The sequence below is a fragment of the Oryctolagus cuniculus genome, chromosome 5 (genome assembly GCF_964237555.1).
Source record: "Oryctolagus cuniculus chromosome 5, mOryCun1.1, whole genome shotgun sequence".
Lineage (NCBI taxonomy): Eukaryota > Metazoa > Chordata > Mammalia > Lagomorpha > Leporidae > Oryctolagus > Oryctolagus cuniculus.
This window is the reverse complement of record NC_091436.1, coordinates 9,778,997-9,805,998: the sequence shown is the minus strand read 5'-3', so window position 1 is coordinate 9,805,998 and position 27,002 is coordinate 9,778,997. Positions and strand designations below refer to the sequence as shown.

The following is a 27,002-nucleotide window of genomic DNA, read 5'->3' as shown; positions in this document are numbered from 1 at the left end:
TGTCTAGTGCCTTTGAAGCAAAAGGTTCAGCATCTTGAACGTTTTTAAAGGCTTGGCTCTGTTTTCTCTCTGGGTTTTGCCTCACCAGCTGTATTCTTGCATGATCCTTGCTCCATTCCTTCTGTGCTACTATACTTATGTTAGAGCCTCAGGGATACTGTCTCAGGTTTCAGAAGATTTCCTGCAATGAAGATAACCCGTTGTCACTCAGCTGCAGCTTTGCGCATGTACTGTTTGTGAGGGGCATGCTGGAGTTCGCTGATGAGTCTAGCTCTGCTTTGACTTTGCTGTGTTTGGTTGAAAGCTTTAGTATACTCTTTTGTTTCTCTGCTGTTCACTGAGCACTTCTTTTTATTTTAAGGTGGATTTTTTGTCTCAGATTGGTTGTATTGAAAGTCTCAGCCAGTCACCACCTTCCTCATCTTCTCCTTCTCCTTCTTCTTCTTTAAATAAGGTAAATTTCAAACTTGAAGGCAAGAGGCTGTAAACATTAAACAGCCCCTAAGGTGGCTGGTTAGCTCAGTTTGTTAGAGTGTGGTGCTAATAACAGCCCCTAAAAGTAACATTTTTCCCAGGTAAGGTGAATGCATCAGGTGAAGAATCTTTTGATTTTTAAGATTTATTTATTTATTTGAAAAGCAGAGCCATAGAGAGGGAGAGGAGAGACAGAGATCTTCCATCTGCTAGCCCACTCCCGAAATGGCTACAACAGCCAGGGCTGGACTAGGACAGAGCCAGGAGCTTCTTCCAGGTCTCCTATGAGGGTGCAGGGGCCCAGGCACTTGGGCCATCTTCCGCTGCTTTCCAAGGTGCATTAGCAGGGAGCTGGATCAGAAGTGGAGCAGCTAGAACTTGAACTGGCATACATAAGGGATGCCGGCATTGCAGGCTGTGGCTTTAACCCACTGAGTCACAGCACCGGCACGCAGGTGCAGAATCTTAAAAGCACTTTTCTTGGGAGTGTAGAACAGACAGAGGTGGAAGGGTGACCTATGTCTACAGAAGCCGAGACTTGGTTGGTGCGTTTGTCCCATGGCAGGGAGATCCAGTTTTGTGGTTGACAGTGGTCAGGCAGAACTGGGACCACAGAGGGGCAGAAAAGAAGATGCAGATGTTGTCCTGTAGAAATGAGGGAGGGAGGGAGGTGAAAGAAAAGGGTGGAGGAGGCTCCTTGGAGCCTGGAACCTTAGCCCAGGCACAGACTGGGTGCTCCTGTGACCAGACATCTGCAGTGGAGACAGAGAAGTCAGAGGCTGAAGTCCCTTCAGCCGGATCACTGGAACCCAGTTTGTGACAAGAGAGGTTTTTTTTGGTTCAAAAACAAACAAACAAACAAACAAAAAAAAACAAAACCAGAAAAACAGGATCCAGCACTTAGCACACACAGCATGTTTGTGCTGAAAGTCCCAGGAGTTGAGTTGCCATTGCCCTTAAGGAAACGTTCCCATCTGCTTCCTCTTCCTTTCTGTATCTTTAGGAAATGGATTTAGCTAAAAAATGCGAGTGCCTCTAATGTTGTCTTTTCAGTCACACGGTTCTCTGTGAAGGTGTCCTGGCATCGAAGCCATTTAGTGTGAGTGTCGGAGCTGCTCCTGTGCGGCACCACGGACAGGTGTGCGGTCCCCTGGGGACCGACTCAGAGAACTGGCAGCCTTCGTGCTGTCCGTCACGCTGAGGCTCCCCCGTACAATGGTGCATCCCATGTGCCAGGTGTCGAGTTAAATGCTCCGTATGCCCTACGTCATTTAAGCCTTTCAAAATCCCTGTTTTTATGCCCATTTTGTGAAAATTGAGAAAGATGAAGCGAATTGTCCAAGTTCCCACAGCTGGTCAGTGGTGAACCTGGATTCAAACCCAGATGGACAAGCATTAGAACCTCTGTTCTTTTAACAATTATCTTGTTATTTATTTTCATTTCATTTGAAAGGCAGAAGGAAAGAGAGAGATCTTCCATCTGCTTGTTCCCTCTCCCAGTGCCTGCTGCAGTGAGGGCTAGGCCATGCAAACTCAGGAACCTTGAATTCCAGCTGGGTCTTCCGCTCTCGGGGTGGGGACCTAAGTACGTGGGTAATCCCTTGCTGCATGCTAGGATGTGTATTAACAGGAAGCTGGATTGGAAACAGAGTGTCTGGGGCTCAACCAAGGCACTCCCATATGAGATGCGGGTGTCCCAAGCAGCAGTTTAACTCCTGCCAAGCACCTGCCGTAAGTTCTTATTGCCTAATCGCCCATGTTTGGGATTTAGTGGAATCAAATTCTAACAGTTGGATAAGAGATTTAAAGTCCAGTATTCTTTGTTTCTTTTTTTTTTTTTTTAAAGATTTACTTATTTATTTATTTGAAAGGCAGAGTTACAGAGAGGCAGGGTTGGGGGGGGGGGTGTCTTTCATTCACTGGTTCATTCCCCAAGTGGCTGCAACCGCCAGAGCTGGGCCGATCCAAAGCCAGGAGCCAGGAGCTTCTTCAGGGTCTCCCACGTGGGTGCAGGGGCCCAAGGACTCGGACTGTCTTCTACTGATTTCCCAGGCCGTAGCAGAGAGCTGGATTGGAAGTAGAGCAGCCAAGACTTGAACCAGAGCCCATATGGGATGCTGGCACTGCAGGAGGCAGCTTTACCCGCTGCGCCACAGTGCTGGCCCCAAGTCCAGTATTCTTACCCCTGCCCCTTTTTGCCTTGTATTATCTGTCATGTGTGCAGCTTTCTGGTGGCTGGGGTGCACTTCAGGTGTCCATTGTGCATCGTTCTCGCCCCTCCTGGCCTCTCCAGCTCCATTCTGTGGTCTCCTTGGCTCTGTAGGCAGATGCAAGCCAGTCTCTTTTTTGAAACAAAATTGGCTAACACTATGAGTCCTTTCATCAGGTATGTTTAAATAAGCCTCCTTATATAAAGCCAGTGACATTTTTTTCTATTTGTCTTATTAGGGAAGGATAGCTTTTAGGTTTAGAGTGTTAAATGAGCAAATGCGTTGAACATCTAGCTCCTGGCTGGTAAAGAGTATTTACTCTAGTTGAGGTGAGGGTTGGGAAGGTCATTGGACACAGTCAGCTGGTTATAGTGCGAGACAGATTGCAGCGTGTTGGTTGCAGAGATCAAACACTCATGCTCTGGGAGAGTATTTACCTAGCAGATACTTGGCTTACTGAGTTGACTGTGTCAGCCCCTGTTCATAGCCGACAGGAGAGGCTGGGTGACCCTCATGGGCCCAGTCTCCCCTTCTAATGGTACTCAGAAGACAGAATGATTGTACATACACATTTCATTTGTTGCATTTTTCACTCTTGTTAAAATTACATAGGAAAAATTTTACAATTTCATAGTGAATAATCATACCCACATTTTAGATTTTACCATTAACATTATCTTCCTTGGCTTTCTCTGTCCATCGTTCCATCCATCCGTCTGCGCCTGTCTGTGTCTTCCAACTTTCTATAGTAATCTGATACCACTTCCTTAACTTAGAAGGTGTTGTTTTAGGAATATGGTCGTATCGTGGGCCAAACATCACTTTACAATAGACCACGACAAGTTATTTTCCTAGAAAAGAAGAGAGTCAACATTAGGAAAATCTGATTTATCCCTTTGTAAATAAGGATAACATTATGAAGGTTAGATGTCTGACAAAGAGTAATACATATTTCATGCAAATTACCAAGAACATCACATTTAAAATATTTGAGTCCTTACCATTTTACACAAACTGTTTTGCAAACCTTTTGGGGGAAATTTTTTAAGTAAAAAATGGGACTGATCAAGTGATGTGCGCGTAACTGTGACAAAAGAGCAACATTGCTGAGATGTTGCTGACGGCTCTGGGAAGGCCAGGACCTTTAGGCAGGGGAGGATTCGGACAAATGTGTGAAGATGAGGGTGAAGGCTTGGCATGTACATAAAATAAGAAAATAACATAAGAAAACAGGGATGTAGAAAAGTCGGGGAAATGTGTGAAATTTGAAGCCTTAGCGTGAGGACTGGAGGCAGGGAATGAGAAGGGGGTCATAAAGGAATGAAAGTTAAGACCCAAACTGCAAAAACGTTTGATTCCTCGACGGCCTAAGGAGCTTGGGTCATCCCATGGGCAGTGAGATCTAATGAGGGGCTTTTAGTTACATGTGCGTGACAGTGAGCCAGGTTGGGGAAGAAAGCGGACGAAGGGGTTGCTCAGGAGACAGGGAGACGGGCGGATGGTAGAAGGAGCAGACGGAGGAGGCACCTCAGATGGGAGCCCTGGACCAGGGTGCAGGGGGGCCTGCTGTGACCACGTGTCAGAAGTTAGGGAACAGAAGGCCTGGGCATTGGAATGGGTTCAGAGAAAGACCCACAAAGACCATGGGCTGTGAGTCACTGATAAGAGAGGAAGGGCCAGTTGTTACAGGTCATCAGGTAGGTGATAGAAGGTGAAGAGGCTTCTAGTTGTTCAGATTTTAAAACATTTATCAGTAGGAATCAGGTTAATATATAAAATCCTACAAGGATTTTGTAACCTAGGTATACAGCTAGGATACATACATAACCAAGTGACAGTTATTACAAGTTTATAAATAAAGCCCTTTTCAAAGAACAGTTCTGTTGTTTCCATCTTCATCATATGGGTTTGGGGGCCAGCGTTTGGTGCGGCAGTTAAGCCACCGTCTGGGACACCTGCACTCGTATCAGAGTGCCTGAGTGTGAGTCCTGACTCCTCTCAAGCCCAGCTTCCTGCTGGTGCACACCCCAGAGGCATGGTGATGGCTCACGTGCTTGCGCCCCTGCTTCGTGCATGGGAGACCCAAATGTAACTCAGGTTCCTGGTTTTGGCCTGGCCCGGCCTTGGATGTTGCTGACATTTGGGAACTAAAGCAGTGGAAAGGAGATCTCTTTTTTCCTTTCAAATAAAATGAAAAATAAATAAAAATTAAAAAGAAAATCTGTGTGGGTTTTAGTTCTTTGAGCTTGCTTGCTGTGGATAGTTCACCTCTGATGTTTTGCTCCAGCTTCAGGCAGTCTTCCTGGCCAGTTTGCCAACACTGTGGCCCTTGTGCTGCGTGAACAGTCAGTGCTCCTGCAGTGCTAGTCCGCAGCCCTCTGTCCTCTGCAGCTGACGGCACTGAGTACCCCACAGTCTCTGAACCCCAGCTAGGCTGTGCCTGCCTCAGACTTTAACCTCAGATCGCTGGGCGAGAAAGAGGGTAAGCTGGAAGTCAACCAGTGAGTGAGTGGAGCCTGCACTCCCTGCTGTGGCTCCCAGGTGCCCCTGAACAGTCCACAGTGCATGGAATTTTGCCGCATCCACCAGACAACGGAGTATCTGTCTTTACTGTCGCCTTAATGTCCCAGACTGAGGCACTTCTTAAAGGTTTCACTCTACAAACAGAAGCACGTAGCTTAGGAGTCCGGAGGACACAGCGCCTACCTGTGTGTTGCAGCATAAAACTTTCCCTGAAAGCCCGCCCTAGAAGGAGGACTCCCTCTGAGGTCATCTCCATGTCCACTGTCCTCCAGCGTGAGTCAGGAGGCCCTCCCCAGAACCCAGTGTCGCCTTAGAAGCTGTTGTTGAGACATTCACGATCTTGTGAATGAAACATCTTTTTGTTGTTAATATTGGGCTTTGAATAAAGTCACAAGTAACCCCACTGAGAAATCCTCCTTCCACATGTAAAGCACTCGCTCGCAGCTGGAAGCAGCCACTGCCCACCCCATGTCTGCTAGGGAAGAGTCGGAGCAGCCTCGACGGTGCTCTGAAACATTCGAGAGGTAGAAGAGGCGATTGGGGTAACTTCCTTGAAAATCTTTTTTTTAACCAACACTGATTTTTGTTTATTTTAATATGAAAAAGAAGACTCAAAGGAAAAACTTGCTATTTCATGTTATTAAACAGATTTAATATTAAAATGGGAGGGGGAGGAAGGTAGAATTAATTTCCTCTGAATTTGTCAGTAAACTTAAGGTGATTCAAATGAAAATCAACGAATTTTTAAGCTTGACTTTCTCATGCAAGGCAAAACCCCGAAGAATGTCAGGACTGTAGGAATGTGTGTAACTGCAGGCTCTAGAGAGTGATTGGTCTACATTCACCAATTCTGAATGTGTCAGGTCTTGAGCCCACGGACCTCTCTTCTGACACTTCCACATGAATTTGTTGGATACATGGGAAAGTTGCACAGGCTGCACATGTCGGTATTATTCACAGTACCAACATTTGGTTTGTTTTAGTTAAGAAACACTAAGTTGATATAGAAGTTCATGTGTAAAGATAAACAAAGAGATGTTATGCTGAAGTGTTGGCTTTTCTATCTGGAAGGCGCCCAGGTAGGCTGGTCTCAGTACAGGTAGGCCAGGAAGAGGCCCAGTCTGGTGGATGATGAAGGGGACATTTCACAGCAGTGAGAGGCAGATGGATTAGTCATCAGTGTTACAGCATCAGACTGAGCACAAGAAGATGTAAGCTGGATCTCTGTATTCCTGACCAGAGTCAATTCCACGTAGACTGAAGTTCTAAAGGTCAAAAAATCAAACTAACAGAAACCACAAGAGGCTGCTGCCTCATGGGTGTGAGTGAGTGGGCAGGCTTGCGACAGGCTCCCTGTGTTCCTACTCCTTGAAAATTGGGTGTCAAGTATGGTGTATTCTAGGATTTTATGTACAGCATTAATAAGTCAAACCATACAATTACACAAAGGAATAGTGAGAGAAAAATATTTTGAAAGCAAGTTTGGAATATGATAGCCCACTCGTATGCAAGACAAAACCCCGCAGAATGTCAGGATTGTAGGAATGCGTGTAACTGCAGGCTCTGGAGAGCGATTGGTCTACATTCACCAATTCTGAACGTGTCAGGTCCTTAGCCCACGGACCTCTCCTCTGAGACTTTCACATGAATTTGTTGGGCACATGGGAAAGTTGCACAGGCTGCACATGTCCGCATTATTCACAGTACCAAAATACTGAAAATAAGCCCAGTGAGCATCCACGTGAGTTGGTTGAGTCATAGTTAGTGCACACAGTAGGACCTGTGGAGACGGGTGAAGAATGATGTTTCCACGTGTGCTGATGCACCTGAAGACTGTCTGTGCTGGTAATTGAGAAAAAAGGTGCAGAGTATACTGGGGGCTTGCTATGTGTTTAAGATGAAAAAGAGCTCCTTACGCATGGGCTGTGTCAGTAAGTACACGGAAGGAATTTGTTAGTGCTCTTACATAGAAATTACAGTTGTTTTGCTGTGAGCTCCTGCAGCAGGCCCCAACAGACCAGACCAAAAGGCAGTCTCAGCGTGCTGAATGTCGTATCATCAAACCAAAACTTTACGGAAGCAGAGAGATCCCAAGGCAGACCAGCTTTTCCTGAAAACAGGAGATTCCAGTCTACCCCGGACTGTAGAATAAGGCAGCCCCCCTGCTTTAACCTTACTGATGTTAACCAGCCAGTAACCTGAAGTTAACCACCCTACTTCTCTTGTGTTGTTTCCTTGTTCCCACCTTCTAGAACTCACTGTTCTGCCTCTGCCCAGTAGGAGCTCTCATTCAGTTTCGTAGAATGAAAGCTGCCTACTCGCTGACCTGAGAGTACAGGTCGATTAGAGCATGACTGGGTTTGTTGTAATTTTATCTTCTGACAGTAGTAGTGTCTTTGAAAGAATGACTGGCATCCTAAGGTGTTAGGCATATTGTTTAAATTGAATACTTTTTCATTCTGTTTAAGTTTTGTTTTTTGTTTTTACTGTGCATGTATTGCTTTTTCTGGTTAAAGAAACCCTAGTTAATAGTACAGTGGTTTGCCATAGAGCAGTGAAGGTGAGTGAAAGAGGCCCTTCTGTCAGCATGTACAGTCTCAAAAACAAATGTTGAGCGGAACAAAGAAAGCTTGCTGAGACAGTCAGTGTGACATTGGCTGAGACAGTGTGACATTGGCTGAGTGAGACAGTGTGACATTGGCTGAGAGACACACTGTGACATTGCCTGAGAGACACAGTGTGACATTGGCTGAGACAGTCAGTGTGACATTGCCTGAGAGACACAGTGTGACATTGCCTGAGAGACACACTGTGACATTGGCTGAGACAGTCAGTGTGACTTTGGCTGAGACAGTCAGTGTGACATTGGCTGAGAGAGACAGCGTGACATTGGCTGAGAGAGACAGTGTGACATTGGCTGAGAGAGTGTGACATTGGCTGAGAGCGTGACATTGGCTGAGGGACACTGTGACATCGGCTGAGAGAGTCAGTGTGACATTGCCTGAGAGACACAGTGTGACATTGGCTGAGAGACACAGTGTGACATTGGCTGAGACAGTCAGTGTGACATTGGCTGAGACAGTCAGTGTGACATTGGCTGAGAGAGACAGTGTGACATTGGCTGAGAGAGACAGCGTGACACTGGCTGAGAGACACAGCATGACATTGGCTGAGAGAGACTGCGTGACATGGGCTGAGAGACACAGTGTGACATTGGTTAGGTCGCTCTTCTTCTTCTTTTTTTTTTTTTTTTTGAAAGATTTGTTTATTTATTTGAAAGGCAGAGTTACAGAGAGGCAGAGGCAGAGAAAGGTCTTCCATCTGCTGGTTCAGTCCCCAAATGGCCACAACAGCAGCTGGAGCTAAGCTATCTGAAGCCAGGAGCCTGGAGCTTCTTCCAGGTCTCCCACATGGGTGCAGAGGCCCAGGGACTTGGGTCATTTTCCACTGCTTCCCCAGGCCATAGCAGAGCTGCATCAGAAGTGGAGCAGCCAGGACTCAAGCCGGCACCCACATGGGATGCCCGTATTCCAGGCCGCGGCTTTACCTGCTACATCACAGTGCCAGCCTTGGTTAGGTCAGTTTTAAAAACATGCAGCAGTTGGGATTTGTGGATGTGTATATTTGCATGGAGGCATAAAAAGGCGTGGGAATGGATACACTTCTGGGGAGGAAGGGGAAGGGGGAGGAGCTGGGTCTGATACTCTTTGCTGCCTTTTGCAAAATTCCCAAGCAGATGGGGCAAAATAGTAAAGTTAGGATGATGCCACATTTTGTGCTGTTCTACAAATTTAGGGGAAAATTACTTAACATTGTTTTTGATAAATTTGTTTGGATTTTTTAGCACTCCTTTTATTCAGTTGTCATGTTGTTCATTACTGAATTGAGTCATAGTTTTGAGAATTCACAAATATCCTTTCTCCTTTTCCTCCCACAATAGGTCAGCGGTGGCAGTGACCCCTGGTCATCCTGGGGTGCCTCCAAATCTGGGAACTGGGAGAGCTCAGATGGCTGGGGGGCCAAGCCAGAGGGGGCGGGTGCCCAGAGAAATTCTGCCAACAACTGGGACGCTGCCTTTGGCCACCCCCAGGCCTACCAAGGACCAGGTAAGGAAGGGGCTCCTGCCATAGTGACTGATAGGAAATGGCATGGGAGACAGAAAAGCCAAACTGTCTCCACTCCTTCCATACACAGTGCAACCGGAGGACCTCTGTGATCACACCCCACACACCGTGCACTTCTCCAGGGCACAGCCACAGTATGACTGAGTCCTGATGCCACTTGCCTGGAGTTGTTGCAGAATCCGTGCAGCCAGCCCATCGCTAACCCAGTGCGGTGGAAGCAAGTCAGCATTCACTGCTGGCAAAGCCTGGAACAAGGCACAGGCAACCGAGGCCTGATTCTCTGGCTCTTTGAGGGGCTAGGGTCAGGAATCTTTAGTAGACAGAAGCTAGGCTCAGGGGATACGTGTCCAGCTGTGCGCAGGTCTCTGATTGGTCTGCAGTGCTTGTGGCCCTCCTCTGGTGGTCAGGGGTAGGACAGCAGCCAGAGGGTTCTTTTGGGCATTTTGCTTATGGGCAGCTGGGGGTTATGTGCAGGTGGGTGTTACTTTTTGCTCAGAGCCTGTTCTATTTAAAACAAAACAAAACAAAACAAAAAAACAGAAACAATAACCTCGAGACAGTCTGATATCAAGTTATCTGTAGAGGCGATGAATGACCTCTTGATCCTTGTGATATGGGACCCCGTCTGGCTGGCTGGACCTAATGCACCTCCCCCAATCCAGTGGGTTGATTTGCCATCTTGGAAGCAGGACAAAGAACTTTAAGGGAGGGAACCTGAGAGCCCTGGGCCTGAGAATCCCACAGCAAAGGCCTTGTGTTAGGGCTGGGTTTCACAGTTAGATCCCAGGGCTTCTCAGCTTCCATCAGTTTGCTGGAGTGGCTCACAGCTCAGGGAGACACTTTGCAGGGTTTACCTGTGTATGATGAAGGGCCCTGCACAGGATACAGATGCACGTTAGGTAAAGATGTGCATGGAGTGAGGTGTCTGGAAGGGCACGGAGCTTCCTGCAGTTGTGGGATTTTTCTGGAGCCATGACACAGGCATGACCAGTTATTAGTTGATTCTCTAGTCCCTCTTCTCATCCTGGAGCATGCGGCTGGGGCTGAAAGTTCCCAGCTTCTAATCATGGCACGAGCAGCCCCTGTGTAGAAGCCCACCAAGAGCCACCTCCTTAGAACAAAGGAAGTACACCTACCACCCCTGTGGCTCAGCAGATGACGGGAGATTTAGGAGCTCTGCCAGGAACCGGGTGCAGAGACAGAATAACTAGTTCTTGTTATACCACAGTATCTTACCAGGTCATTGGAGTTAAAAATAGATTTTATTTTAAAGAACTGCTCAGAAGTGCTCTTTTTCACTGACAGCAAACCAGGATCCAAATGTAGTGATTTTCTGGATCCAGACGATGATAGTCACTAATGACAGTCTTTAGTTCCATCTCACGTTATCTGTCAAGGAGTCACAAATTGAGCCATAAAGTAAAAGAGCAAGACAAGGCTGCAGCAGACTGGAAAGTGCCTCCTGTCGGCGCAGCCTCCCGCTCACAGATCGCTGCGTTTGGGAGAAAGCTGAGTGAACGCTCTCATCACCAAGACTGGAAATCTCGGTTGCTGTAACATCTCAGCAACTAACACATTTGTTTCAAAATCTTGACCAGATGTTAGCGTTTATGCTAGCAATTAATACGCAGGTTGGGATGCCTGTGTCCCGACTGGAGTGCCTGGATTCAAGTCTCAGCTCTGCTCCTGATTCAGCTTCTGCTAGTGCACACTCTGGGGGGTACCAGGTGATCCCTGTCACCCCTGGGGGGACCATGATACAGTTCCTGGCTCCTCCCTCTCAAAAAGAGATTTGGCTCACTGCTTTTCAAAAACCTTCAGCTGAAAGCTAATGCAATATGGTCTGTCACCTGCTGGTTTGCGGCCTCTGTGTTAGCCATTTTATCTTTCCCTAAATGACCTGTTTGACTCCTAGACTATTAATAGAAAGCCTCAAACAGAACAGAAATTTACAGAAGAGAACCAGTTCAGAAAGTCACATCAGGACGGGGTGTATTTCGCACGATGGTTGAGATGCTGCTTGGACATCAGCATCCTGAATCAGCGCCTGGATTCAAGTCCTGGCTCCGCCTCCCGTTCCAGCCTCCTGCTAATGTTCACCCCCAGAGGCAGCAGGTGGCGGCTCAGGCGCTCGGGTCCCTGGCTCTTACCCACCTGAGAGAATCAGCCTGAGTTCCTGGCTCTGGGTTTCAGCCTGACTCTTGCAGGCATTTGGGGAGTGAACTAGTGGATGGAAGATCTGTCTCTCTGCTTTTCAAATAAAAATATGTATTTTAAAGATTTGTTTATTTTTTTGAAAGTCAGAGTTAGAAATCTTCCATTCACTGGTTCACTTCCCAAATGACCTCAGTAGCCAGATCTGGGCCAGGCTGAAAACAGGAGCCAGTAACTCCATTCTGGATTCCCACATGGGTGGCAGGGGCCCACGTGCTTGGGCCATCATCCACTGCCTGCCTAGGCACAGAATCAGGAAGCTGGATCAGCAGCAGAGTAGCCAGGACTCAAATCCGACCCGAGATGCTGGCATCTGTTGCAAGCTGTAGCTTAGGCCACCGCACCACAACGCAGGTCCCTCAGCCCAGACAGGAGCTGCTCTCGGAAAATGCCATCATTTTATTTTTCTCATTTTGTTTTTCTTTAATGATGATCACTTCTGTTCCCACCTCTAGCAACTGGTGACGATGATGACTGGGACGAAGACTGGGATGACCCCAAGTCCTCTTCCCCTTACTTTAAGGATTCGGAATCCTCGGAAGCAGGGGGCGTCCAGCGAGGAAACAGTCGTGCCAGTGCCTCTTCCATGAAGCTGCCCCTCAACAAGTAAGCGTGTGCGGGGCCCGGTGGGCCCAGGGCCGGCTCTTCCTCTGCGGCGGTCTCTCTCTCTCTGGGGCACGACTTAGTCTTAGTTTACAAGGTTAATAACTGAAATAATTATTTTATTTAATAATCTGCCACTTGTATTTTTTATTTTATCAACTCCATGTCAATAGGAAGTTTCATTTCTGATAGTAGTGGGAAACATAAGCATATATAGAAAGCTAAGCGAAACTAAAAATAACAACTCTTTAACAGCGTTTTACGTTGTAACAGTCACTTCCATGTGAGGGGTCGTACAGAGTGGTTGTCTGCCTGTGTCCCCACACGCCCTCTGTTGTAGACTCGCGGTTTCGCTGCGGGACACAGAAACCCAGCGCGGCTGGAGAGCCCTGCGCTCACGCAGCAGGCCGTGCTCCTGTCGGGATCCCAGCTCCTCGGCTCCAGAGCACAGCTCTTAGCTCAGCTCTTTGTTTCCACTTAGATTCTCTTCAATTAAAATGTTTATTCAGTAGTCCTTGCAAATCTGCTTAATAAGGAAGCGTGAGGAAAGAGTGAGATGGACATTTATTATTTATTATGTTTTGGGGTCTTATCAGATGGCATCTCGAACTAGTCAGATTTACTTACTGTGCTTTGGGTCTTTTCACTACGGAGTAGTTTCTGAAGGCACTTCCAAAAGAAAATGGCAGGGATGCTTGCGAACAGTGGCCGCTTCTCTGGGGTAATTGTGCCTTCCAGAGTGTGGCGAGAGGCGGCCTTAGTTTGTACAAATGCTGATGCGTGGCCATCGCCCCATGTGGCCACTCCAGTTGGTTTGATGAGTACTCACTGCCCCTGTGAATTCAGAGACTCTCAAGGAAAGGGTGCTGCTCCCTTCTCTCTGAGTGGGGTGAGTTCACTGAGAACCCATAAATATCGCACCTTCCGGAGTCAAACTGCCCTTTGCAACTGACCATGCCTAATTAAATTACTGACTGGCTCTTGAGCCGTCTGATTACATCAGGTATTGTTTACCATGGTTTCCTAGATCTGGTACACCTGAAAGAAAAAACACGGTTAAAAGTGGCTTGTTCAGTAACTGTGGGTGAGAGCTGTAGGAGTCTTACGAGGAAGGACTCACAAGCATTTATCTTCATGATTAGATTTCCTGGATTTGCAAAACCTGGAATGGAACAATATTTGTTGGCCAAGCAACTAGCAAAGCCCAAAGAAAAAATTCCCATCATTGTAAGTTTGTTCATTTTTGTTTGCTTGCTTTGTAATTAAAGTTCTTTATTAAAACCGTAAAGCTAAGAGGGTTATTACTCTCTTGGAAAGTATTTTTAAACACATTAAATGTCCCCAAATAACTGATAGTATATGTTAGTATTTTAGGCATACTAAAGATAATTAGCATAAATTAATGCCTATCATTATCTTGTTTAGATATTCTTTATCTCTTGAATTAAAAGTATTGAACCGACAACACTCATAATATTCTATTAGTAATTTTTATTTTTGAAAGTATCTTGAAATTTTTTATGTTGTTTTTCTATCAGTCTATATATTTATCTAATAAACTTAATTTAAATATTTGGATTTCTACCCTTGCAAAAATACATGCATGTTATCAGAATTAGGTGCCTTTTCCAATATGTTGGAAATACTTAGTGTTTCTTCTAGTGAACAAGCAGCCAAATGATAATAAGGAGCTAGCAAATGTAGGAGTTAATGGCACTTAGCTTAGGTGACTGGGCATTTGGCGAAATGGCTAAGTCGCTCACATCCCCCATCACAGTACCTGGGTTTGATTCCTGGCTCTGGCTCCTGACTCCAGCCAACTGCTGATGCAGAGCTTGAGAGGCAGCAAGTCATGGTTCCACCCATGTGCGAGACCTTGATTGCATTCCCAGCTCCCAGCTTCAACCTCAGTGTACCCATAGCTGTTGCGGTTATTTGGGGAGTGAACTGGTAGACAGAGAATCTCTTTTTCTGCCTCTCAAATAGATTTTTTAAAAAATCTTAGAATACCTGGACTGTTATGTAACATGACATTGTTTCATACTATGACGTAGGCACTTTGGTTCACTGCATGTTTTGATTGCTGATAGATTTTCTATCTCAATGATCTCTAGCTGTATATTCCGAAACAGAATTCTAGCAGAGAGAGTCCAGGGAGCCAAGAGAAAGCGTTGGCCTGGTTCTTTGCTGGGAAGGTGTGGTAACCCTCTCTCTAGTGGAATTTGGCCCATGGGCCAGTCAAGGCTGCTTTTTGATCCCCAGTCACGGAGGGAGGTCCCCCAAGGTCTCTTTAATTCCTGCTCTGCAGCTTTAAGACAGCTTCCTGGATGTGGGCTTCATGGTTTGCTTTTAGAATCTTCTCTTTAACTCCTCATTCAGCTTCTCTGGTGCTCAGTCGCCTCCTGACCTGATAGCCTCAGGGTGACAGGTGCAAAGACAGCTCACCCTCCTGTAGGTCAGGGTGGCACTTCATCCTTCAGAGCTGATTGTGCGGAGATCTGGACTTTGGGGAAGGGTTAATAAAACCTGCTGCGGGGCTCGCTGACTTCCGTCCCTGTCCTGTTGTTGGCCTCTCGCACCTTTACCAAGAATAAGGACTGGGAGACGTCTCCCTTTCACACCTGCCTGGTTGTCTCCTTTAGCCCAGTCCATGCGGTTTTCTATGTACTTTATTCTGTGCTTCTTCCAGCTACAAGATCAAAATCTGTTTCATGAACTATTTTTGACCCTTTTTAGAACTCTGAATGGGTATATTTGCTAGAAATAATGGTCTGTTTACAGTCACTTTGTTGCTTTTCTCACCTGTTTCCTGGAAAATACCATATTTTCAATAGAATAAGGAATTCTGTTGCTTTTTATTTGTTCTTTTTTTAAAGATTTATTTATTTATTTATTTGAAAGAGTTACACAGAGGGAGAAGAGGCAGAGAGAGAGAGAGGCCTTCTATCCACTGATTCACTCCCCAATTGGCTACAACAGCTAGAGCTGAGCTGATCTGAAGCCAGGAGCCAGGGCCCTTTTTTGGGTCTCCCAGGCGGGTACAGGGGCCCAAGGACTTGGGCCATCTTCTCCTGCTTTCCCAGACCATAGCAGAGAGCTGGATTGGAAGAGGAACAGCCAGGCCTAGAATTGGCACTCATATGGGATGCCAGTGCTTCAGGTCAGGGCTTTACCCTGCTGGGCTGCAGCGCCGGCCCCTTTTTATTTGTTCTTTAATGATACTGTCCTACAGTCTCTGAAATCCATAACTGTGATCATGCTAGTTCTCTGTGTCCCCACATAGATTTTAGTTGGTTTTCATGCCTCATCCTCTCCACACCCTGCTAAAATTACTTAAATGGTCTAGTGCTGGCCTAATAAGCCTCACTTTTCAACCTTGGCCCCAGTTGTATATAGACAAGAAAGACAAGTGAAGAACAAGAGAGGCCTACCAAGTGGGCGTGATGCCTGGGACATGGAGTGTGAGCCTGCCCACTGTGCTGTGCACAAGCAGGCCAAGGAGAAAACAGCTAGCTGGCCTGATTCTTGCTGTGAGGCACATATACCACTGCCCTCCGTAGTAAAGCAGTGGACACAGGCTCTCACCAGTCTGATAAGCCATTTCTGTATTTAGGGCACAGCTACTCAAAGTTTACCAGTCTGCCATGAGATCAGTGCAGTGGGAGTGTCCTAGAAGGCTTGATGGCAACTTGAAATTATTGAGAAACCCACATGTGTAATGTTACACTTCACAAAACCGTTGGTCTATAATTGGACTTTTAAAAAGGAGTCTTTTATCACATACAGTTCGAGACACCTGGACTAGAGAGACAGACATTGTGTTCCAATCAACCAGCACTCAAGGCGGGGAGCTGGTCTCTTCTGTGCATGGACTGAGCACCCCTGGTGAGGGGCAGAAGGCTCTGTCCTGACACGGGAGTTCTTTAAACACATCTCACAGGAGTAGAGTCCACTTAGGTAGCTTCTCAGAAAGCAGCGAGAATGACCTCCCCAAGGGTTCTGAAATTCACTTCTGCTGGACTTTTGTGTAGGTTGGAGATTATGGCCCGATGTGGGTTTATCCTACCTCTACATTCGACTGTGTGGTAGCGGATCCCAGGAAAGGCTCCAAAATGTATGGTCTGAAGAGCTACATCGAGTACCAGTTAACACCCACGGTAAGTACCATCATCCAGAAAAGTTACGCCTGCCTTATTGGTGACAGCGTGCTTTTTTCTTTAGTTGGCACTGGTAACTTTTTCTTCTCTTTTCCTTATTTTGTAGAACACTAACAGATCTGTAAACCACAGGTATAAGCACTTTGACTGGTTGTATGAACGTCTCCTGGTGAAGTTTGGATCTGCCATTCCAATACCTTCTCTTCCAGATAAACAAGTCACAGGTGAGTGTCCTTAACACTGAACTCATGGTGCCAGGTACGAAGACAGATTCTCCCCTTCAAGTCAATGATGGCATTTTCCATCCTGCAGAGCAGAAAATGCAGCAGTGTGGAACAGAAGTTAGATGTGGTGATGAACAGAGAGCCACAGCAGGTTCCACGTAGGTCTGGAAGTTCAAGGATGTTTAATAAAATCTGCTGTCAGAGATCATGTATATGTATCTTGAATTCTAGCGAAATCATTTTTATTTTCCTACAAGAGAAAGAAGTCCCTCTTTTCAAAGTGAAAAATGACAGCTGAGAAAACACAAATGATCCAGATAGTCTAAAAGGGAAGTAAAATGTGTGACCCGAATGAAGCAAACAGGTTACACAGAGCTCCGCTGCCGTTTTCATTCTTAGTTTGTAAACATTGCGTGGAGAAGCAACAGAACTTCTCAGTGTTGATGAAGGAAGGTGCCAGGTGTTCTACTGAATAATTATCCCTGCTTACTATCCTGCCCATTTTCTTGTTATTTGAAGTGCCACACTACCACCACTTGGTACCATCCTCCTTACCTGTCTGCTGGTCAGCAGTCCCAGTGCTGTGAGAGTGCCTTGGAAGAGCACAGTAGGAAAGGATTTGCTGCTGGGTCAGGGAACAGTCACTGTTGTGCTTTCACTTCCAGCTAATTTGGAACCTAGGCTATCAGTACTGTGTGTCTCAGAGCAGAACCTGGAGCATCAGTGCTCTGTGTGACTCACAGTACAACCTGGAGCATCAGTGCCATGTGTGTCTCATAGTACAACCTGGAGCATCAGTACTCTGTGTGTCTCAGAGCAGAACCTGGAGCATCAGTACTCTGTGTGACTCAGAGCAGAACCTGGAGCGTCAGTGCCCTGTGTGTCTCAGAACAGAACCTGGAGCGTCAGTACTCTGTGTGTCTCACATTACAACCTGGAGCATCAGTGCCCTGTGTGTCTCATAGTACAACCTGGAGCATCAGTACTCTGTGTGTCTCAGAGCAGAACCTGGAGCATCAGTACTCTGTGTGTCTCAGAGCAGAACCTGGAGCGTCAGTACTCTGTGTGTCTCACAGTATAACCTGGAGCATCAGTACTCTGTGTGTCTCAGAACAGAACCTGGAGCATCAGTGTACTCTGTGTGTCTCAGAGCAGAACCTGGAGCGTCAGTACTCTGTGTGTCTCACAGTATAACCTGGAGCATCAGTACTCTGTGTGTCTCAGAACAGAACCTGGAGCGTCAGTACTCTGTGTGTCTCACTGCCCTGTGTGTCTCATAGTACAACCTGGAGCATCAGTGTACTCTGTGTGTCTCAGAGCAGAACCTGGAGCGTCAGTACTCTGTGTGTCTCACAGTACAACCTGGAGCATCAGTACTCTGTGTGTCTCAGAGCAGAACCTGGAGCGTCAGTACTCTGTGTGTCTCACAGTATAACCTGGAGCGTCAGTGCCCTGTGTGTCTCATAGTACAACCTGGAGCATCAGTGCTCTGTGTGTCTCAGAGCAGAACCTGGAGCATCAGTACTCTGTGTGTCTCACAGTACAACCTGGAGCATCAGTGCCCTGTGTGTCTCAGAACAGAACCTGGAGCATCAGTACTCTGTGTGTCTCAGAGCAGAACCTGGAGCATCAGTACTCTGTGTGTCTCAGAGCAGAACCTGGAGCATCAGTACTCTGTGTGTCTCAGAACAGAACCTGGAGCGTCAGTACTCTGTGTGTCTCACAGTATAACCTGGAGCGTCAGTACTCTGTGTGTCTCACAGTATAACCTGGAGCGTCAGTACTCTGTGTGTCTCACAGTATAACCTGGAGCATCAGTACTCTGTGTGACTCAGAACAGAACCTGGAGCATCAGTGCCCTGTGTGTCTCAGAACAGAACCTGGAGCGTCAGTACTCTGTGTGTCTCACAGTACAACCTGGAGCATCAGTACTCTGTGTGTCTCAGAGCAGAACCTGGAGCGTCAGTATTCTGTGTGTCTCAGAATAGAACCTGGAGTCAGTGCTGTTGTCTCAGAGTAAATGTTTATAAGCAGCTGAGTTTGCTTAGGATCAGGAGTTTCAGTCTGTAGCTAGAAAGCGTTGGGGTGAGTGACACTAGTAACTACAGAGGGAGTGGCTCAGGGCTGACAGCAAGGCTGTAGCAGAGCCAGGAGGCGGGGCAGAGCACTAAAAGAGACATCAGAGACTGGCTGTATGTGGAGGGGTTGGCACGGATTGTCCCAAGGTCGGGGGAGACCAGAGGTTTAATCCGCACCTGGCAATGTGGGTGTATAGTTAAAGGACTGAGAATACCAACCAGCTGGAAGGAGACACTGCCGCATTGGGCTGCAGTTTGTCCCCACAGGCCCTGGGCCTACCTGCTCACTCAGCTGACCACACAGGCACCCTCATCTTTAGTGAGCAGGTGAGGAAACTGAAATCCAGAGAGGAGACGCAGGATAAGTGTGTTATTCCCCTTTAAGCGTGACTTTGCACCTCACGTTCTTGTATACTGACTTCCCCTGAAGATTTCTGGTAAGATAGAAGCTTGTTTTTGCAGAAGTTACTTGGTGATTTTTTTGGAAAACATTTCAAAAATTTCAAACTGTCACAGCAGAGGAAAGTGTAGGGTGCAGTACAGACCCAGCAGTCCCGTGGAGGACACTGAGTGGTCCCTCGTGTGGCCAGAACAGGTGACTGACAGCCAGGCTGGCTCGGAACCGCTTCCTTCCACTCCGGGGTTCTCAGTGCCCTCCATTCTGTGCCAAGTTCAGACGCTCACTGTTGTCCTTTTTGTCATCCTTTTGCTTTAACTCGGATCTCTTAAAAATGTTAGATTCCCTTCCATGAAGATCTCAGATTGACTTTTCTCCGTATCTTGAAATGTGTGTGTTTACTTGCTTTTTCCATCATCCTTCAACTTCATTAGCATAATGTATGCTCCCTAGTGATTACATGATGGGTTAATGGGCTATTTCAGGAGTTGCTCATTTCTCCTAGGCTTTCATGCATCGTTTATTCTGAATTATTGGATGCTGTTTTAAAGCATCATGGAGTCACGGTTCTCTTTCCATATGAAGGTTTGTTTTTGTCAAGAAAAAATGGGCGTGTGGCCAGGGGGGTGTCCTGGAAAAGCAGGAAAGTGACAGCCCCGTCCTTGGTCCGAGGAAAGCTGAGCTTGGCTTCCCTCCTGGGATGTGTGCCCAGGAGACGGAAGGGCACAGAAGCGGCGTTCTTCCCCTCCCCGCGGTTTGCCTCCTGTGTGTGAGCCCACAAGGTCATCATTATCTAAAGCTCCCTTCTCCCTCCGCTGCGGGCGGAGAGAAGCAGGAATGCCAAGTGGGTGACGTCACGACATTTCTGTGGGCTCCATCACCTGGGAAATTTAGTTAGCGTTTTATATTTGTTTATAGATTTGTTCTTTGCCAAAAGACGTTGACTGAGTCTGGGCCTATTCCTGGGTGCCAACCTGATATATTCACATGCGTAGTGAAGACTCCAGTAAGGGTTGTGGTAAACCAGGCATGAGAGTCCCTCTTCCCCCATTTCATAGTTTTCTGGAGCCGGTGTGAAATTTTACCCAGCATAAGCTCACATCTGAAGTCGTCATGTGGAGATGCAGTAGCTTTCAGAAGACTTCCCATGTGAATGAATGTTAGTGAAATAAGAATCATTGAATTCGGACTGGTGGTTAGGTAACGGACTCTTGGTGTGATTCCCTGGCCTTGCTGTGATTTTAATTCATCCGGGAGATGCGTGGTCATTCATCCACGGATGGGACGGAGTTTCTGCTTCACTTCCGTTTACACAGCACTTACTCTCTCCTCCTGGCACGCAGCACTGGAGTAGTCACACAGCACTTACTCTCTCCTCCTAGCACACCCAGCACTGGAGTAGTTACACAGCGCTTACTCTCCCCTCCTAGCACGCAGCACTGGAGTAGTCACACAGCACTTACTCTCTCCTCCTAGCACAGGCAGCACTGGAGTAGTTACACAACGCTTACTCTCTCCTCCTAGCATGCAGCACTGGAGTAGTTTACTCAGTGCTTACTCTCTCCTCCTAGCACACCCAGCACTGGAGTAGTCACACAGCGCTTACTCTCTCCTCCTAGCATGCAGCACTGGAGTAGTTTACACAGCGCTTACTCTCTCCTCCTAGCACACCCAGCACTGGAGTAGTCACACAGCGCTTACTCTCTCCTCCTAGCACACCCAGCACTGGAGTAGTTTACACAGCGCTTACTCTCTCCTCCTAGCACACGCAGCACTGGAGTAGTTACAAAACGCTTACTCTCTCCTCCTAGCACACAGCACTGGAAACGCCTTCTTTATTAGACATGGTTGGGTCCATGGGCTGGTCAACTGCCACTCTCTAGATAATGTTTTTTAAAAAATATTTTTACTTATTTTATTTGAAAGGAGATCTTCCCGTCTATGGGTTCATTCTCCAAATGACCACAGCTGGGGCTAGGCCAGTGCCAGAAGCCTGGAACTCAGTTTGTGTCTCCCATGTGGGTGGCAGTGACCCACACCTTGATCATTTCCTGCTGCCTCCTCGGGTGCACATTAGCAGGAACCTGGATCGGGAGCAGAGCCAGGACTTGAACCCAGGCACTCTGGTTTGGGATGCCGGCATCTCAGGTGGCATCTTAACCACTATGCGAAGTGTCCACCCCAGCGAACGCCCTTGTGATACAAGGGCCCGTGATACTCTTGTTAAAAGACTTCAGCTAATTTGTACTCAGAGTTTTCTAAAGGAAAGCAAGGCTGCAGTGAGCTTGTTGTTTTTGGAGTGTAGTTCCATGAGTTTTGACAACACCACTGCAGTCTTGTACCCACCACTGCATCCATGGTACAGAGTGATCCCCGTTTACTTTCAGCTCTCTGTGCCCCCAGTCCTGCCCGTGGCCACACAGCAGCTGGTCTGTCCCTTGTCCCTCTGATTTTGCCTCTCCAGAATAGCATCGTCAATAGAATGGAGTTTGTAGTCTGTCGACAGAGCCTGGCCTCTTCCCCTAGTGTAATGCATTTGAGATCTACCCATCTGGTTGTATCAGTAGTGTATTTCTTTTTAGTGCTGAATAATATTCCACTGTATGGATGTACCGTGGTTTGTCACTCACTCATTGAAGGACATTTAGGTTTCCAGGTTTTGGCATTCATGAATAAAACTGGTAAAAAAAATTTGGCAAATGTATTTTTTACAATTTTTAAAAATGTATTTGAGGGGCCAGCGCTGTGGCATAGTGGGCTGAGCCTCAACCTGTGGTGCTGGCATCCCATGTGGGTGCTGGTTCTAGTCCCGGCTGCTCCTCTTCCTATCCAGCTCTCTGCTATGGCCTGGGAAGTTTTTAATCACTATCTCTTCCAAGTTTTTCCTACTTTTTCTCTTCTTCCTCCGGGAACCCCATTATGAGTGTTACCAAATAAGTGCTTTCTTAAGCTTGTTCGTTCGTTCTTTCTTTCTTTCTTTCTTTCTTTCTTTCTTTCTTTCTTTCTTTCTTTCTTTCTTTCTTTCTTTCTTTCTTTCTTTCTTTCTTTCTTTTTTCAGATTTATTTCTTTGAAAGGCAGAACAACAGAGAGGGGAGAGGGAGAGAGGGAGAGGGAGAGTTGGGAGGGGGAGAGGGAGAGACTGAGAGATCCACCTGTTGGTTCATTCCCTAAATGGCTGGGCCAGGTCGAAGCCAGGAGCCTGGAACTCTGTCCTGGTCTACCACATGGGTGGCAGGGGCCCAGGCTTGTTCATTTTGCGTTACTGTTTTCTCTATATTCTTCATATTAGTTAACTGTTACTGATCTATCTGCAAACTCACTATTCTGTCTTCTGCCATCTTGAACCTGATGCAGAGTCTGTTATTGAACTTTAGACTCCAGAATTCCCAAATGTTTCTTTTTAACAAATACAGTAACGCCAGTCTTCTCCTTGAGCATCTCTGTGGCATTCTTGTCGTATTTTCCTTAATTTTTAAACGCAGTCTCCTGTCGTCCTCAGGACGTATGGAAGAAGCTGCCTTGCCTGCGGCTTTGCTCTCCCCTGCTACATTCAACATCTGGGGACACCTGGAGACAGTTTTTGCTGACTACTTTTTTCCTCAGTGTGGCTCGTGTCTTGCTGTTCTTGGCATAGGACTCAGTTTTTGTTGAAGCCATTTCTGAGAACGTTTTAGCAGCTCTGGGTTCTGGTTTTTCCTCCGTGATTGTTGTTGTTTTTTCTGCTTTTTGATTGTTTGTCAAGAAACTAGCCTAGGCTCGATCTCTGAAGTCTGCCTCCCCTGCAGCTCGGGTACTTTTGTTTATTTTAAAATTGTTTTAAGTTTGCCTTCCCAGGGTTTGGCGTTGCGTCTGTGTGGGGTGGTGGTGAGCATGACGATGGGACACAGGTGTGCTCAGTGTCTCAGGCTCTGTTGGTTAACTGTAGGTAGGGGAATGCACTCAGAGCTGGGGCCACTCTCGAGTTAGCCTCGGCTTTTACGTTCCGCCGGGTCCTTTGCCTCTGCGTTGCAGCATGCGTAGCTTCCCAGTTGGCCGGGAACGCGTGGCTGTCTTGGACTTCATCTGCTGGTTGTGCCTCCACCTGGAACATGCATGGCTCTGCCCTGCAGCCTGGGCTAGGGGGCCCCTGCCCTCCCTGCTCACCCACCCCTGCCACAGCACCCCCACTGGGCAGGGGCCTCTCTGCTGCTCTGAATCAAGCGAGGCTGCTCCTGCCCCAGGGAAGCCGCAGCTGCCAGTCCTGAGGCCGGCTCCGCCCGGGCAGGACCGCCGTGTTGCCCAGAGGGGAAGATGGCAGCACCCCTGGCTGCCACTGGTCCCCCGTTCTTGCCTGAAGTTCCGCAGTGTTTCAAGCGCCCACCTTTCCAGATGGCTTTTGCTTTGGTTGATTTCCAGGCACTGAGTTGGTCGTTCTTGTCAGTGTGGTGCAGCTGTACCAGTTGCTTTTTGGAGCTAGGATTTGCAGATCTGCTCACCTGGCCATGGCTGGAATTTCTACTGCAGAGGCCTTCTGCTGGTAGTAATTTTTGTTTACCAGGGTTACAGGCATTGGTGTTCACTTGACGTGTGGTATATGATGCTTGTCAAACCGACCTTCTACTTTTAAAACAGAAACACTCATTAAGCCCTGCTGTAGTGCTGCGATAGATTCCAGGGTAGTAGCTCTCAGTATTGCATTCATGGAAGATTGTCTTTGCTATTTTCGATTTAAGTAATTTTAAAAACAAAATGGAGAAGAAAGCCCTGTGTGAGTTTTCATGAGCAGGAAGTATCTGTGTTTGTAGACGTTTGTGTCGCATGCACTTTGTGGCAATGACTTACTAAATTCCATATCGTCCCTTCTTGCCTGAGGGCTTTACGTGGCCACATAGGAACTGGCCTAAGGTTGGTCTATAAGAAGTATAGTTTCTCATATTGAGATAACAGGCACTCTTACGGTTTTCTTCTTGTCATAAAAGATTTGTTAATGTGTAAACTGGAAGCCCATTCTTAAAAACGCTAAGGGCTCTCACGTCGTTCCTGTGGGTCTTTGAGCACTTGCCTTGTTGTTTTCAGGTTAGTGGAAGTCACTACGGCCCACCTGTTGCTGGACAGCCTTCTGCCACACAGCCAGTGCCGTGCGGACGGTGCCGCAGCCGTGACAGTAACTGATGTGTTCAGAGCTGTGTGTCACTCCTCGTGCATCTCTTGCAGGTCGCTTTGAAGAGGAATTTATCAAAATGCGCATGGAGAGGCTGCAGGCATGGATGACCAGGATGTGCCGCCATCCGGTGGTCTCCGAAAGCGAGGTCTTCCAGCAGTTCCTTAACTTCCGGGATGAGAAGGTGAGACCTTCGTTAGGGTCTTAGAGACCGAGAGATGTCACGTTCACAGCGAGTAGTAGGTGTGGACACGGTGCTAACACCATGCTGGGTGAGGACTCCTTACTTCCTCCAAAGAGAATGACGGGACAGAAACCTAAACCCCACCCACAGGAAGTCATTCACGGTCTGAGAAAGGACCGCTCCTGTGGGACTTCGTGCAGGCTGAGGATGGCTGGCGCAGGGTGGGCAAGGGTGGAGCATGTGACAGGTGGGCAGTGTAGAGAGGGAGAGAACCTGAGCCCTGCAGGGCATTAGCATCAGTGTTGGGGGGCGGTGAGTGAGTGGTTTCTTCTGACCCCCTTGACCTCTGGAGAGAGCGCTGGCCTCTGCCTGCCTGTGGGCAGTCTTTCTGCCAGCAGTCGTCTGTTCTTCAAGATCAAGAGGAAAATGCTGCTTGAAACCTCACTGTCTGCTTTGGAAATAGTTTTCTGGCTGAGTAGCCTTTACTGTACGTTTTATTGTACCATTTTATTCTCTGAAGATGTTTTCTCTGTCATTTGACTCATAGCAAAATCTGCATATTTTTAGGAAACACTCTAGGGAATAAGGGCATGCTTTAGCCCTGTAGCAACAGCACATATTAAATGTATTAGAATCCTTGAAAAAATGTTTTGAAACAATTCTTGTCTCTAATCAAATAAAAAAAATCACATACCCTGTTAGACTTTCAGACAGGTTGACTTGCTAACCATCTTTGAAACCAACGTTCCTCTGTTGAAGTGAACACATTTGCGTTAAGTCTTAAACACTAGGGTTCCTCTCGGTATGTTTACTGACATGTGCGTGCACTTGTCATGGCACAGACAGACCTGGTGCCAGCTGTGGCCTGTTTCTAGAACGGGCAGGCTCATCAGGTTGTCCCCAGATGGGGAACTGGCACACGCCGAAATGCTTCAGCACGTCTTGTGAGTTGGCATATATCTAGGCTCTCCTTGATGTGATGTCAGTCACAGTGTGTGTGTCTTGTAGTCATGCAGTCCTGAGACTCAGCTGTTTGAGTTCTGCAGATGTCTTATCAATCTGTGGTTACAAAAGCTCCAGGGAACCGCCCCCCCCCCCCCCCCCCAGTTTATTGCCTTCCTGGTTTCCTACAAAACTTTAATAAGGGCTTATTTATTTATTTGCCAAGGGTTTGATTTAGAAAGCACTTCCTGAAGGTTCTGTTTTATGCATAGTTAAGTTTAATAGTAATGATGAATCATAGAAATTGGTGGTTTTGTTTTTTATGTCTGCCACCTTCAAAAATTGACCAACTCTCTGTAAAAGTGATACAAGAGAAAGAGATAGAACTTGACCAGAGTGCTTGGTTCTAGTACTGCTCTGCTTCCAGGTTCCCATTGGTCTTTGTCGAAGCTCGGATTCCCTTTGGACTGCAATTTCCTCGCTTGCTAAGTGACAGTGTTGGACTAGATAATCAATAAAAACTGATTTTGTGTCAGTAGTAATTCATATAAATAGTGGACATTGGAAATCTCAGAAAATCTACAGAGAAATTACTAGAAATGAAGGTTAGTAAAATAAGTGGATATAAGACATTGCATACTTACCAGCAGTAAACAGAAATTGGCAGTCTAAAAGAACTGTCATTTACAGTAGCATCAAAAATACCAAACACCTAGGAATACATACAAGAAAAGGTATACAATCTACATGGAAGACTATGAAACATTTTTTTTTTAATTTATTTGACAGAGTTAGACAGTGAGAGAGAGAGAGAGACAGAGACAGAGACAGAGAAAAAGGTTTTCCTTCCATTGGTTCACCCCCCAAATGGCTGCTACAGACGGAGCTATGCTGATCCAAAGCCAGGAGCCAGGTGCTTCTTCCGGGTCTCCTACATAGGTGCAGGCGCCCAAGTACTTGGGCCATCCTCCCCTGCCTTCCCAGGCCACAGCAGAGAGCTGGACTGGAAGAGGAGCAACCAGGAGTAGAACTAGCGCCCATATGGGATGCCGGCACCACAGGCGGAGGATTAACCAAGTGAGCCATGGCGCCGGCCCCACTATGAAACATTTTTGAGAGAAATAAAAGAAGACCTGACTAGGGGCCAGCACTGTGGCACAGTGAGTTAAAGCCCCAGCATCCCATATGGGCACCAGTTCGAGTCCTGGCTGCTCCTCTTCCAATCCACTTCTCTGCTATGGCATGGGAAAGCAATAGAAAATGGCCAAACTCTTTGTGGGAGACCTGGAAGAAGCTCCTGGCTCCTGGCTTCAGATCAGCTCAGCTCTGGCCATTGCAGTCATTTGGGGAGTGGACCAGCATAATGGAAGACCTCTCTCTCTCTGCTTCCATCTCTCTGTAACTCTGTCTTTCACATAAATAAAATTTTCCATTACTGTCTTTCATAGATTAAAATACAGTAAAGATGTCACGTAACATCCAGGATGTATTGGAAAAGAAGATTGTGAGAGGAGGATTTTACTGGACATGGAAACTCATTATTTAAAAAAAAATCATTATAAAGCTGCAGTGGTTTCAAAAGTGTGGTGTTGGCATAAGCACAAAGGCATCAGTTGAACAGGATAGGTGGGCCTCTGGGTGTGACGAAGATGTCTGTCCAAGGAAAAGACAGTCTTACTAAGCAGTGCTCTGTCAGTTGGACAGCCCCCTGGGGAGCAGGGACGTGGGCCA

General features: G+C 47.0%; 1 protein-coding gene across 2 annotated transcripts in view; it reads left to right on the top strand.

Annotated features, from left to right (window-relative positions):
* SNX9 (sorting nexin 9) overlaps nt 1-27,002 on the top strand; it is a 104,762-nt gene that overhangs the window by 57,568 nt on the left and 20,192 nt on the right. For both annotated transcript variants that reach the window (XM_070073337.1, XM_051854205.2), the window contains exons 5-10: nt 9,148-9,313; nt 12,001-12,151; nt 13,291-13,375; nt 16,180-16,305; nt 16,412-16,529; nt 24,199-24,329. In XM_070073337.1, coding sequence (XP_069929438.1) covers nt 9,148-9,313; nt 12,001-12,151; nt 13,291-13,375; nt 16,180-16,305; nt 16,412-16,529; nt 24,199-24,329 — 777 coding nt within the window. The remainder of the gene's footprint in view (nt 1-9,147; nt 9,314-12,000; nt 12,152-13,290; nt 13,376-16,179; nt 16,306-16,411; nt 16,530-24,198; nt 24,330-27,002) is intronic.